At 43.9% G+C, this 14,582-nt stretch overlaps 1 protein-coding gene across 1 annotated transcript; it reads right to left on the reverse strand.

The window, feature by feature from the left end:
• Positions 1-12,183: 12,183 nt before the first annotated feature.
• LOC309796841 (transcription elongation factor A protein-like 2) lies at positions 12,184-12,906 on the reverse strand. The gene has a single exon (XM_082610220.1). It carries the CDS (start codon positions 12,877-12,879, stop codon positions 12,199-12,201), a length of 681 nt encoding a protein of 226 aa, XP_082466346.1. The 5' UTR covers positions 12,880-12,906; the 3' UTR covers positions 12,184-12,198.
• Positions 12,907-14,582: the final 1,676 nt, after the last annotated feature.

Here is a 14,582-nt window from a genome sequence, read left to right on the forward strand (position 1 = left end):
AATCCTTGGTCTGGGGAAGATCCCACATGCCGTGGAGCAACAAAGCCCATGCGCCAGAACTACTGAGCCTGTGCTCTAGAACCTGCGATCCACAACTACTGAAGCCTGCATGCCTAGAGCCCATGCTCCACAACAAGAGAAGCCACTGCAATGAGAAGCCTGCATGCCGCAAAGAAGAGTAACCCCTGCTCGCTGCAACTAGAGAAAGCCTGCGTGCAGCAACAAAGACCCAACGGAGCCAAAAATAAATAAATAAATAAATAAATTTACTGGGGGGGGAAAAAAAAAAACTAAGACCAGAAAACAATACATGATAAGTGATTGGACTGTTCAGTGAGTTTTTGAGAGCAATGAAGACACAATATTCCTATTGTTAGAATGTACAATAATAGGTAAAACTCATATTAACTCTGGTACCCAGAGCTAGAGGAATCAACTTGGCAGTTATAACAGACACACTGTTGTAAGGGTCAGTGTTGTCATCTGTAAAATAGGGATAATATTTGCCTCATGGGACTACCAAGTGGATCAAATGAGGTACTGAATATATGAGATGTGTTGTGACCTAGCCCCCGCCAGATACCTGGGGGAGGAATGGCTCCCATACCACTTTCATGCAGTAGCAGGTATGTAGATGGAATCAGACTCTTAGAGGAAAACCGAGGGAGGTCTCACTTGTGTCCAGGAACAAGTTCAGGCAGCTGAGAGATAGGTGCCACTCTCTCTGGGATACTGCCATGTCTGCTGGGCACTGTGCCTCTTCTCCTGGGTCCTGTACTCATTACTGATACTGTGTAATGAGCTGGAGGGTGTAAGGTGCCAAAGCCATATCAATTTCTCTGGAGTCAGTGCCCACCTACACTTGACCTCTATAGAAGTGTGGATAAAGCCCTCTCTTCACTTTAGAGTTAACGGTTACCCTGTTACCTGTGAGTATCCCCCTAGTGCTACTTGAGACTAGTACCTTTCAGACTCTTTAAGCAAAATGATCATTTATGTGTATTTTGTTGGTTTGCGTGTTTTTGCATACATAAGCATCCTTCTTACCAAATTCAGATGTTGCAGGTTAGACCAGGGGGGAAATACCTGTATGGTAGAAACTGTGCTATTCTCACAGGTTAATATCTCACCTGAAGTCTCTTTCCGGGGTTGAATTCTCTCCCAGGAAACTCTTGTCAGGCCCTGTGTTAGCAGTTCAGCAGACCCATCAACATATTTGATTTTTAGATCCTTATCAGTGAATATGTGGTGAATACACCAGCTGCATCAGCATAACCTGCGAGCTAATTAGAAATGCAGAGTCCCAGGCCCTACTCAGACCTACTGAGTTGGAATCTTCATTTTAACAAGATCCCCAGATGATTCCTATGCACATTGAAGTTTGAGAAGCACTGGATTAGAGGGAGACTCTTTTTAGGCTCCCCACTCCTACCTTCACATGAAGGATGTGCCTGAAAGGATAAGTATATGCCCCATATAAGATACACATCATAGATTATTAAACAGACCCATGTTTGTCAATCTGCAGTTACCCCTCCCCCCATGCATTAGTAGGTCTTGAAATTAATTCACTGGGTCAGGACTTGTAATTTTTTAATGAACTAGAATAAAGGTGATTAGAGTCAAATGTAAATATCAAATTGAAGGTAGGGTGAATATTGTTTTGTGAAATTTATGTTTCAGTTATGTATGTATGTACATGCACCATGAGTTGTGATGAAAAGTATATTTCTGACTGTGGGCTGTGGTTTTTAAAAAATTGAGAAACTTGGCACTGGACTCTTTGCATTGCAAAGAATATCCAGTCCATTTCATACTTGTATCCCTAGTGCCCAGCACAGTACCTGACAAATAGTAGGTACTTATTTAAAGTGTAAATAATAATGACTAATTTAGGAACTCAAAATTTTCTCCAAGTTTAGCCTCTGTCTACACAAATAACCTTGGAAAAATAACTTCAGTTGTCGAACAGGGGTTACTTACAATTCCAAAATGATCCACAAGCCATGGGCTTCACAGGCTGGATAGGAACTACTGAAATTCACAGCTAGAGCTGTCATTAGTAAAAGAAATATACACTCAGCAGCACCAAGGAGAGCTCCTGGGCTGGAGAAAGTGGAATTTCTTAAGCCCAGAAGACAGGTTCTGCAAAGTGAAACTAAACAACTGTGGAATCTGTGCTGTAAAAAGGCCCAGTGAAGGGCCTGTGTTGCCACAGGAGCATAGCCTCACAAAAGAACAGAAGCATGCCTGCCAGGGTGGGAGGCCAGGGGTGAGGGGCTGTCCTGGAAGGATAGCAGCTGAGCTACCAGCAGATGGTCTTTCTCCACTTAGCCTGGGGGAATCAAGGCCTCGGGTTTTAGAGACAACATATATCATGTTGGTTTTGTGCTTGAACTCCCTATGATTTCCAGTTCTGAGTGGTGCCCAGAGCAAGAAAAAGATCTACAGTAGGTCCAGGCTGTAGGGCAAGTTTCTCTGACACTTCAGCTTCATGACTCTGCAGACCCGATTGTATTGTATTCCTGCTAGACAGAGTCTATGAAGACTTAGAAAGCCCCAGTAGTAGAATTACAATACACACCCTAGTGTTTTAGAGAAAACAACATGCCTTCTTCTGTTGGCAACTAGTCTCTGTTTGAAAATTGCTTTTAGCTTGCTACCAGCCCTTGTTAAAGACTTAACATCTGATCATGAGGTTTTAATTTTCTGCGCAAATGAGACATCCACTATGAACTTGTTTCTGTATAGTCTTTTGAATAACAAAGTTTGGTGTGAGCACCAACTTTCTACCATTAATTGCAAATGGATTAAAAGACTGGGCCTGAGTAAGTAAAGAAGGCACAAGTAAATTACAGACCTACTCTTGTTATTTCATTCTCTCTCTCTCAAAACATATATTGTCTCATGGGGAGTTCCTCAAGACCAGTTAGAAAAAGAGGGATACAACGGTGGTCCAGTTCATGGATGTATCTTCTTGGTGTGTTGACAGTAGGTGCAAATGGATGTCTGCTGCACTATAGCCCCACTCAGGAATGACTCAGAAAATAGTGGGAAAGAGAAATGATACCAGTGGGTAGAATTTTTGTGTGAAGACATCATGGTGGTAGGTATGGATGTACTCTGGTTCATGTGCAATGATTGAAAGATTGGTCAGGGACTTGGAGATAATTAAATTGGAAAATTAATGATGAGGAAGTCTGAGGAATAGGTTTGTAGATGGCCACTCATAAAGGGCACAGATGGTACAGATATTTATGTCTCAGGATATAATCATTTACTCTTGCACAACAAATTACCACACACTTAACTGCTTAACAGATCACTCATTTATTAGCTCACACATCTGTAGGTCAGAAGTCTGGCACACCATGGTTGTGTTTTCTCTGCTCAGGGTGTCACAAGGTTAACATCAAGATGTCAGCCAAACCAAGTTCTCTTCTAGTAACTCTGGGGAAAAAATCTGCTTCCAAGTTCATTTATGTTGTTTTCAGAATTCAGTTCCTTGCAGCTGTAGGATTGTGGTCGTACACTTTTTTGCTGGTGGTAAGGCTGTTTTCAGTTTGTAGAGGCTACCTGCATTCTTTACCATGAGACTCACTCTATTCTCAAGCCAGCAATAGCACATTGACTCTTTCTCATGCTTCTTATCTCTGACTTTTCTGTCTCTAACTCTAGACCACTTATTTAAAGGGATGATATGATTAGGTAAGGCCCACCTAGATAATCTTCCTATGTTAAGGCCAACTGATTTGAGACCCTAATTATATCTACAAGATGACTTCACAGAAATATATGGATTAGTGTTTGACTGAATAACTTGAAGAAGGTATATATACACTATTGGCTGGTAATTTGGTAGGCCATCTTAAAATTATGCCTACCACAGTCTGCCTTCTGATCCCCAAAGATTCATGTCCTTCCCAAATGCAAAATACATTCACCTTCTCCCAAGGTTCCCAAGAATCTCATTCCATTACAGTGTTGGCTCAGAAGTCAAAATCTCATCATCTAAATTATCTAAACCAGATGTGGATGAGAATCTTGGGCATAATTTGTTAAGTGCAGTTCCTAAAGATATTCCTCTCCTCTGTGGACCTATGAAACTAAAGACACAAATTTTCTGCCCACAAAACTCCCAACATATAATGTTGGGAGAGGCACAAGATAACAGTTATAGATGAAAATGGGGAAAATGGAAGATAAAAAGGAGTCACTATCCCAAAAGAGCTGGACTTCCATTATTAGATTTCAAGGCCTGAGAATAGTCCTCTGTGGCTCTTAGCCTCACCCTCTGTGCTTATGGCTCTGGACTCTTGACTCTTAGCTCTGTATTCTGAGCTCTTGGTTCTGTCCTCTGATTCATCCTTCCTTTTTAATTAAAGGTAGCATGTGTTCCCAGTTAAGTAGCTTTATCAGGCAGCTTCCCACCAGAAAAATTTGGGGGTTCAGATATTCTGCTTTCATTTTGTGCTCTTCTATCTCTTTCATTCCAAGCTGACAATATTTCCATTGATATAATTTTCTTAAGAACCTTGCAATTCTTGAATAAATTGCACTGGGTTTTACTCCACTGGACAAAATCTACACACACCATTATCTCTGAGATCATGTTTCTCTATCTTTGGCTCCTGCTGAGGTGGCTGAGTGTGCATGCCTTAGGCTCCTAAAGGATGTGCATATTCCTTAGCACATGGTGCCTCCATCACCAAGCCAGTAGTGATACATTAAATCATTCTCATACTTCAAATTATTGACTTCTTTGTCTCTGACCTCTAGACCCCTTAAGCTTCCTAGAGGCTGTCGGGTTTTGCTGAAAAATGAGCTTTGTGTGACTGAGTACCCTGACTTTTTTAACTTTTGAAGGTTTTAGCAAAAGATTATACTAGTTACACACTCAACTTTTTCTCTGTGTCATTCTTTCAGAAGGTATCTCTTAATTTTAGTGTATTTTGCCATTTGAATAGAATAGGAATTTCCCAAATCATCAAGTCCTATTTTCTTTTTGTTTAACAGATATTCCCTCAATTTGTCTCTCTCCTGCTACTTTTTAATATAAATAGTAAGAAGAAACCAGACCATACCTCAGCAATTTGCTTGGGAATCTCTTCAGCTAAATGTCCAAGTTTATCACTTACAAGTGCTGCTTTCCAGTGAACTGTCGGAGATAATTTCACTAATCATTCTGCTACTGCATATGAGGATCTCACGCCTCCAGTTTCCAATAACAGACTCCTCACATCCTTCTGGACCTGTGCTAGCAGGGTCTATGAGGTGTATATTTTTACTTACAGGTGGTTCAAAGCAATAATGTTCCTCAAAGTTCTTCCAGCCTCCACCCACTGCCCAGTTACCAAGCCACTTCCACATTTTTAGGTATTTGGTACTTTCAGTGTCAATATCTGTATTAGTTTTCTATTACTATGTAACAAATTACTTTAAATTTAGTGGCTTAAAATAAGACATTTATTACCTGACAGTGTCTCACACAGCTGGAATGTGGGGGAAAGGGAGCCCTGTGTTTTGGCTACGGCAGTCTGGAATGGAGTATCCACCTCACTGAACTTGGAAAGTGGGGAGGAAGCAGTCTTGGTTCAAATATTAGAGGCTTTTAGCTTTCTTACTGAATTTGTGTAGATTTTCTTGAGCAGATATTTCTTCGTGTGCTGTTTGTCCTTAGGACCATTTCCAAAGGCCTTTAATGGTTGATTTCATTTTTTTTTTAAATATGATTTTTACTACTTTCACTGGGGATCAGGTCAGTGGGGCTCGTCATGCTGCCATGCCAGAAGTCAATCTTCCATTATTTCTTCATAGTATTTCATCCCCTCTTCTTCTGAGACTTTGATTATACATTTGACCCTTGAACAATGCAGGGTTTAGTGGTGCTGACCCCCTACACAGTTGAAAATCCATGTACATCTTTTGGCTCCCTCAAAACTTAACTATTGATAGTCTACTGTTGAATGGAAGCCTTACTGATAACATAAAGAGTCGATTAACACATATTTTGTGTGTTATATGTGTTATATACTGTTACAACAAAGTAAGCTAGAGAAAAGAAAATGTTATTAAGAAAATCATAAGGAAGAGAAAATACATGTACAGTACTGTATTGTATTTATCAATACTGTAAGTTTACATTGTTTACATAGCCTGTCAATGCCTACATCAATAATGTCTTATGTGATGCAAAACACTGTAGCTGTTATATGTATTACTAACACTAGATTTCAAAAATGAAAAGATCATGTGAAAAAGAACTTCATATTTATTTACAGGTATAAGGATTCATGCACTGATAACAAAGAAGCAGTAATATGATTGCCTTATAGTAGGATAGTATAATCAATACCATTGCTTCACGGTAGCTTAGCCTAGGCACTAATGAATGAACCATTATAAAATTCTTATGGCATATAGTATTACAGTCATATTCATAATACAGCACTGAAACATTATTACATTAAAGAAAAACACCTGTCTGTGATGATGATAGGCTGATACACAGTTTCTCCAATTGTGAGAGAGACAGAAAGAGGTATATTGTATGGTAATGTAATTCTTAGAAAGCAGAGTTATAAAACAGTAAGAAAACTAACACATTATTAATTTTATCAGTCACCTTATGCCTATGTAAGAATACACTATCCACTTCAATATAAATACTGCACACAATGTTCTACACACATATTTTTGTATATTTCTTGAAAAATTCCGCATATAAGTGGACCAAGCAGTTCAAACCCATGTTGTTCAAGGGTCAGTTGTATATACATTAGATTTTCCCCCACCATATCCCATTAGACTGTCACAATCTTTTCTGTATTGTCTATCCTTTTGCCTCTCTCTCTCCCTCAGTCTAGAGATTAGCACCAGTTCAGAGCCTTTAGCTAGTAACTCCCAGGAGGTCTTGGTATTTCTATGTCCCTAGGGCACAGTCACCCTGAAAAGTGTCTGCAGGTTCCACTGGAAAAGATTTCATGTAAGATTCATAGTATAGTGGCTGCTGGGTCCTACCTTAGAGGTAAACTGCCTTCCCCTCAGTTGGATGAGAAGTTGAAAACCCCCACTACAGCAACTCGAATTAAGAAACAGCAGACCTAGAATTTTTTTTTCTGCCTCAATATGTCAGGCAGCATCCTATAGGCTGCCCAATTATTTCATTTTTAAGAATGCTCTGATTAGCCATCACCACAGATCCCTGTGGGTCAAACATCCTCTAATTACCATTTTATCCCTGTGGCTCATTGTAGTAGTTGCACTCACCTTGTCACGTATGATTAAGCACTGTCACCTGACCTCTAGCACTCTGAGATCCCTTCATTCACATTAAGATCAAGTAGCCCAATTCCACTGCAGCATTCTCCACCATCATCTCCAGCCTACAGAGCACAGGCCCACAGAAATCTTCAAGGATGTCCGTGACCCTCTCACCAATGATTTTTAATGCCTTGGAGCATGTCTGCACAAATACCCTATCCCATATATCAGGGCTCCACTCTTTCCCTACTAGTGTCTTTACCTTATTGTAAAATCCATAGCAGGTAGGGCATTTAATTGGCAGTGGAACTCAGTGACAGTATGAGGACCTGAGCTTGGTCTTCAGCTTTTTTTCCATCCCTAAGATGAGGAACTTCTTCAAACATGCCATGCAGGCTTTCTGGCACTCTACCTGTGTTTTCTGTTGTATTATATAGCTTTCAATTTCCTTTTTCCTATGCATATTCTTTAGGACCATCAGATGAACATGGGAAGCTCCACAACCTTTTGGATAATGATTTTTGACACAGTGCTTAAATGACACAGCAGTTTGATTCCCCAAACTTTGGATTCCACCTGTACTTCATTCTATGCCACATGTGGTGTTGGGTAAGTGTGATACTACTACATGCCATGTACCAAGGAACCTCTCCTAACACCTGGCCCCTACTCTTCCAACCACCAGTGCAAAGAGGTTATTTTTCCCTCCTCAAATTAGTAACCCAATTTCTGGGGTAACTTCTAGTATCTATTACTGTATCTGAGAAGTGCATGACAGGAAAGAGGGAGCCCATACGCATTAGAAAATTTGAGACTTTTTAAAAATGTACAATATACAAAGATTTGGGAAGGGTACCGGAGAACCACAGGGGTAGTGCAATACTCCATGGCTAGTAAAGGTAGGATTATCTAGGCCTGAGGGACAAAGGGAAAGAGGGGTTACTGAAAGCTTGAGATACAGAGCCTATTTGGAGAGGGCAACCCCCCAGGAAACTTTAGAGAAGAGACTCAGTCAGCATCTGGTGACACTACAGGGAACAAGCTGGGAAGTAAAGTTCCTGACCACATTGTCCACCACTTACTCCCAAAGGACAAGGGAGCCCTTTGATGTAATCAATACAGGTTAGATTCCCTGGGATGTAGAGCAGGGTGGAGGAGGGTGGAGACTGAATCCCAATGGGAAGATGGAGAGATTTCTAGCAAATTAGCGAGGGTCATGTTAGCAGTACTCACTGGGAGTTGTGCCTGCAGTGAGAAAGCGTACCCCTATTCAGCTGTTATTATACTGTGAGGAGGAGGGTAAAAGGCATATTGTTTTTAGAGGGTTAATTCCAGCAAGATTGGGATTTGCCCAAGCTGGTCTCCTAAAATAAGAAATGCACCTGTAAGTTACTGACTCATGGTAAAGGCATGAAACATACTAAGAGTGTTGCTTTAGAACCATTGGTCCGAGGAGTTTGGATGGTTTTTACCAGCCTGTCAGCTTTGCTTATTGGTAACAAAAAGGTTGATCATTTGCACCTGGTCTTGGTGAACATCCCCACCAAGAGCTCTGCTGTTGAAGAGCTACAACATAGCAAGAATATGCCTACATAACCATCACTGCAAGAGAATCCTGGGCTGAGACTCCATTTTGTGCTCTCTGGTTCTAAGGTACTCTGTGAACACATCAGTGGTTCCTATTCCAAAAGAAGTGCATATTTCCAGGGCTCTTATAGAGAGGGAAGGCAATTGGAGCTTGCATCTGGCCACTTTAGACCCCTGGGTATGAGACAGCTCTTGGCTGTGAGGCATATCCTCAATGCTGTTGCTACATTGCATCCATTTCCCCCCCGCCCCGTGCTAAACTACAGATTTGCAAGGTTTGACATTTGAGGTCCCATGCGTCTTCTTTAGCAATGGAACTGTTTAGCTGTCATAGTTATGGCATCTAAAGAAGGAAATACACCATCCTATGAGATGCGTTCCATTTGCCTTTGTTTATAGTCATGATTTGCTCTAAAAACAGTTTCAGGTTCTCTTCAGTAGATATATTAATCCTTGCCTTTATGGATTCTTACTCCCAAATTTTTATACCTTACAAAGGTCCTCAGTTCTCCCCCACACCCACCAAATAAACATTGCAACTCTTCTGCTCACCTTAGGGTTTACACTTAATACAACTGCAATCATAATGAATATATAAGTCAGTGGACATTAGCTTTTTTTTTTAATTTTTTTTACGCGGGCCTCTCACTACTGTGGCCTCTCCCGTTTCGGAGCACAGGCTCCGGATGTGCAGGCTCAGTGGCCATGGCTCACGGGCCCAGCTGCTTCACAGCATGTGGGATCCTCCCAGACCGGGGAACAATCCTCCCGGACCGGGAAACAATCCTCCCGGACCAGGGAACGAACCCGTGTCCCCTGAATCGGCAGGCGGACTCCCAACCACTGCGCCACCAGGGAAGCCCGACATTAGCTTTTAGTGTGAATCAGAATCACCTAGGGAGCTTGTTAAAAATGGAGATTCCAGCGCTCGACTCAGTGGATCCAAAGTGGGGGTAAGGAGTTCACATTTTCAACAAAGTCCTCTGGTGATTTTATCGTGGCAAATTTGCACACTTTAAAAACATGCATGCATTAATGAAATGAGATAGGGTTAAATTTGTGGTACAAACCCTTCTACATGGCGTTTCATTTGGAACTGCAAGTAAACCCTGCTAGAGAAATAGAGTCCACAGTTATTTATCTAGATCTGGAATGATCTGAGGCAAGAATGCCTAACTCAGCTATCATCATTTACAAATTTATTAAGAACCTATTACTTGACAGGCACTGTGCTAGGCATTAGAGGTACCAGGATAAAAAGGACAAATTGTGCTTTGAGAAGCAGAGTCCAAAGCAGTGTTTCTCAATTTTTAAAAAATTTAGCCCACAATCAGAAATTTATTTTTCATCACAACTGAAGGTATACAAACATACATACATATATAAGTAAAATACAAATTTCACAAAACAATACTCACCCTACCTACCTGGGATACAATCTGATATTTACTGTTTAGCTCTAACCAAAGCTATTCTACCCTACTTCATTAAACAATTTCAGGTATTGACTCATTGAATTTGTTTCAGGTTCTACTACTGTTGGGGATGTGGAACTGCAGTTCAACAAACACAGGCTTACTTAATAATCTGTAGGATGTATCTTATGTAGCACATGTATTTATCCTTTTAGGCACATATTTCACATGATGGTGGGAGTGGGAGGCTAAGGAGAGTTTCCTTATAAACCAGTGCTTTGCAAACTTTAAAGTGCACAGGAATCACCTGAAGATCTTGTTTAAATGAAGATTCTGAATGAGTAGGTCTAGGATGGGGACCTGAGATCCTGCATTTCTCTTAGATGATGCTGATGCAGCTGGTCCATGGACCACTATTTGAGTAGCAATGCTCTAAAAATCACAAGTATGGGTAGGTGTGCTAACCTTGTAATGCAGGACCCAGCAGGAGTCTCCTAGGAGATAAGTTCCTCTAAGGAAAAAGGAATGGAGCAGAGAAGGTACTAACAGATGAGAAAAGCACAGTGTGCACGACTCAAATTTTATCCCAGCTTCCCATATCTGAATCTGATGGAAAGATGGCTGTATGTAAAATCTAAAATTCATTAGTGACCAAAGGAGCACTGAGGTATTACCACTTGGATAAGTATAACTCTAAAGTGAAGAAAAGGGCTTTATCCTCATTTCGATCAGTGTCATGGTGTGGGGCAGGTTTAGGGCTCACTGGGGACTCCAGGGAAATCAATTGAGCTTTGTCGTCTTGAGGACATCAGTCCATCAGCAGCAGTGAGGACCTTAAGAAGATGGAGGACTCATGAGAAGTGGCACAGTGCCCAGCAGACATGGCAATACCCAGGGGAGGTTTGTACCCAGCTTTTGGCTTCCTGGAACTTATTCCTGGACATAGGTGAGATGTACATCAACCCTCTTCCAAGTGTCTGATGGGGTCCTGGTCCTGCTAGTATAGGGGAAAAGGTAGAAGCCAGCCTAACACAGCTTACATACTCAGTACCTCATCTAATCCATTCCACAATCCTGTGAGGCAATTATTATCCCCATTTCAGAGATGACAAGACTGCTCTTTATAGCAATTGATCTGTTATAACTGCCAAGTTGATTCCTCCAGATACGAGTCCAGAAGTAATGTGAGTTTTACATAACATTTTAAGTTCTGACAACAAGAATTTACAGTGTCTCCACTGCCTTCATAAACTCAGTAAACAGTTCTTTGTATTGCTTTTTATGTATTGCTTTCCTTTTTTATATTTTAGCATTTCTTTATAAGAATAGTAATCTGTGTTCCTTGGGAAAAATTAAACAGATGAGTAGAAAGAAAACAAAGAAAATAAATCACCCACAATCTCACAACTCATAAAACCACTGTTAACCATTTTTTGGTTTGGTTTGGTTTTGTTTTGCGGTACGCGGGCCTCTCACTGTTGTGGCCTCTCCCGTTGCGGATCAGAGGCTCTGGACGTGCAGGATCAGCGGCCATGGCTCACAGGCCCAGCCGCTCCACGGCATGTGGGATCTTCCCGGACCAGGGCACGAACCCGTGTCCCATGCATCGGCAGGTGGACTCTCAACCACTGCGCCACCAGGGAAGCCCACCACTTAACCTTTTAGTGAACAAAGTTTTCTATTTTTCCTGTGCATAGATGTACTATATAAATTTCTGTTCTTTTACAAAAGGGGACCGATTCTGTAGATGACATTATAAGCTGCTTTATTTTTCCAAGAATCATAACGCCTTTTTAATGCACATGGGTAAAAATCTCCTACTGACAGAGTACTCTAGTTGGATCAAAAAGTTGTTGATAACAAGAGTGACCCCTAAAGCAAAGTATTTGCAAAACTTTAAAGCACAGGGCCTGGTAAACGCCTGCCAGGGGCATTACACAAAAGGAATGTCTTCAAAGCCCCTTTGTGGGGCCCTGCAGCCACCCCTGAGTTCCCTTGGGCCCCTCGGGTGGAAGGGGTCCTGTAAACTTTTTTGCATCCACATAAACCCCCCCAGTTTCTGTCTGGTTTTCTTCACCTCATCCTCCACCCTGGCCATCTCATCAAATTCTCTTATCATCTCTTCATTGCTCAAATGCATATCGTGTATGGCCTCCTTGTATTCCTTGAGACACTGAGCCAGCCCCTTGTTGGTTTTTCTTTTGGCCTTCCTGGGTACATCATCCCCAGCTGGGCGCTTTCCTGCAGCCCTTGGTTCGCTGGCTGGCTTTTCTTCTTTTGGCTTTCCCTCGCTCACTGGCTTTCCCTCACTTACTGGCTTTCCCTCACTCTCTGGTTTTCCTTCTTTTGGTTTTCCCTCACTCACTGGCTTTCCTTGGCTCTCTGGATTTCCTTCTTTTGGCTTTGCCTCACTCTCTGGCTTTTCCTTATCCTTTAGTACTTCCTCATCTTCTGTCTTTCCCTTGAAATCAGTCCTTCCCTTGTTTTCTAACTTTTCCTTGTCTTCCACAGTACAAGCTACTCCCGGCTTTCCCGCATCCAGTGGCTGTTCTTTGTTTTCCATCTTGCCTTGGTTCTCAGGCTTTCCTTCATTTTCACTGCAGAGTTTTTCCATGTTGAGTGTCCCCTCCTTTTCTGTCCTGGGGGATGGGGTGGGGAAAGGGGAGGAGAAGACAAAGAGGAAACAAGGGAGATGAGGGCTTGGGAATGGAATGCAGGTCCGGAGAGTAGCAGTCGCTTCTCGCCCCTTGTCAGGGGTCCCCGGACCTGGCCCAGCCCTCCTAGTGTGCCTTCTGCCCACCCTCTATCCCACCATTCCTCGTGCACACTTGAGCCAATCATTTCCCAGACAGACCCTGCCATTTTTCCCTATGCTTGCTCAGCATGGCAGTGTGTGTAAATGTGTTGGGAAGTGGACAGTGGGGCCCCCAATTCTGCCCGGGCCGTGCCCTCCACACTCCCCACTCCTCTGGGTCCCTGTCCAGTGCCCTCTCCTTCACTGACCTGCGGGGATCTGAACAAGTTTCTCCTCTTTTTGTAGCCTAGCAGAATGCTGGGAACAACAGCCTCACAGACCTGCAGACAGACAGAAGAAAGGGCTGGGAGCTCCGAGGACGCAATCTGGGCCCTCCTCATCCACCGTTGCCTCCCCCACCTCCCCTGACCCCGCAACTCAGTCGCCAAATCTTTTTGTCAGGCCTCAGGATCAGACCAGGATGCTTTACAAACTGTTTGGGTCGCTGGGACCCCTCCCCGGCAGGCAACCCGCCCCGCCCCCACCCCTTTACGCGGAGATCAATATTTCCTCATAGGGGCAGAGTGTGAGAGGGGGGTTATTTCCAGAATTTGTCTACGTTTCACGGTCGCACTGCTTCCCCCCGTCCCCCCGACCCCATTTCAGGCTCGAAAATGGATGGAGGGCGCAGAGGAGGGGCTTCGAAGAGGCGGCAGGGCCGGTTGCAGGGTCCTCCCTCCCCACCTGCCCACGCCGCGCCTCGTGCCCCTCCTCACCCATCTCGGGACCCCTTCCCCTCTCCCCGCTGCTCCCGGATCCTAGTCCCATCCGCTTCCACCCCCACCCGGGCCGCCAGCAGCGCCCACCTTCACACTGACCTGCAGCGCCCGGGCCGGGCCTGCGCCTCCTCTAGCTCGCCTAAGCCCGCTCGCCCCTCGCCCGCCACCCGGGCAGCTCCGGGAGCTGGTTCCGCGCGGGCAACGGGAGCGACGGCGCCGGGACCAGATTGCAGGGTGCCCGGCCAGTCACGTGAGCGCCACGTCACCAGAGCTCGGTCTCCCCCCCCCCATCCCAGAGGGACCGGACAGCTGAGGACTGTGTGGGGGCGGGGTGGTTGGAGAAGGAGGAGTTACCGACAGAGCAGGTGGGGGGAGGCTTCCTGACTGCAGGTGCTTTACCTGGCGCCTCTCAGGTCCTTGCTCAGCATCCCTCTGAGATGCCCTTCATCCCCAGTTGTGACAGCTGATCACAGGGAGGGTACCCGACTTCTCCAAGAGCGCTCCACACGGAGCCTCACAGCTCGCTTTCAAGACCAACTCTGCCTGACTCCAGAGCCCTGGTGGTGGTGCCGGCCAGGAAGCTGCGCTGCCACTTTGAGTAGCAGCTATGTCCTGAGTCTCTGCTCTTCTCCGGTCCATGTTTTCTCTCTCCCTGGCTGATCTCTGTTCATTTCCCTCTTAACACAGATGATTTCCAAATCTACATATCCAGGTTATTCCCTCCCCTGAGTCTCAGACCTTCTTTGCCAACTGTCTATTGGACACCACCGCCTGAATGTCCCTGAGGGACCTCAAAATCTATAA

Source organism: Mesoplodon mirus (genome assembly GCF_964341445.2).
Source record: "Mesoplodon mirus genome assembly, chromosome: X".
Taxonomy (NCBI): domain Eukaryota; kingdom Metazoa; phylum Chordata; class Mammalia; order Artiodactyla; family Ziphiidae; genus Mesoplodon; species Mesoplodon mirus.

Excerpts from the sequence above, each read along its gene's own strand:
- LOC309796841 (XM_082610220.1), bottom strand. The coding sequence starts at position 12,879 with ATGGAAAAACTCTGCAGTGAAAATGAAGGAAAGCCTGAGAACCAAGGC.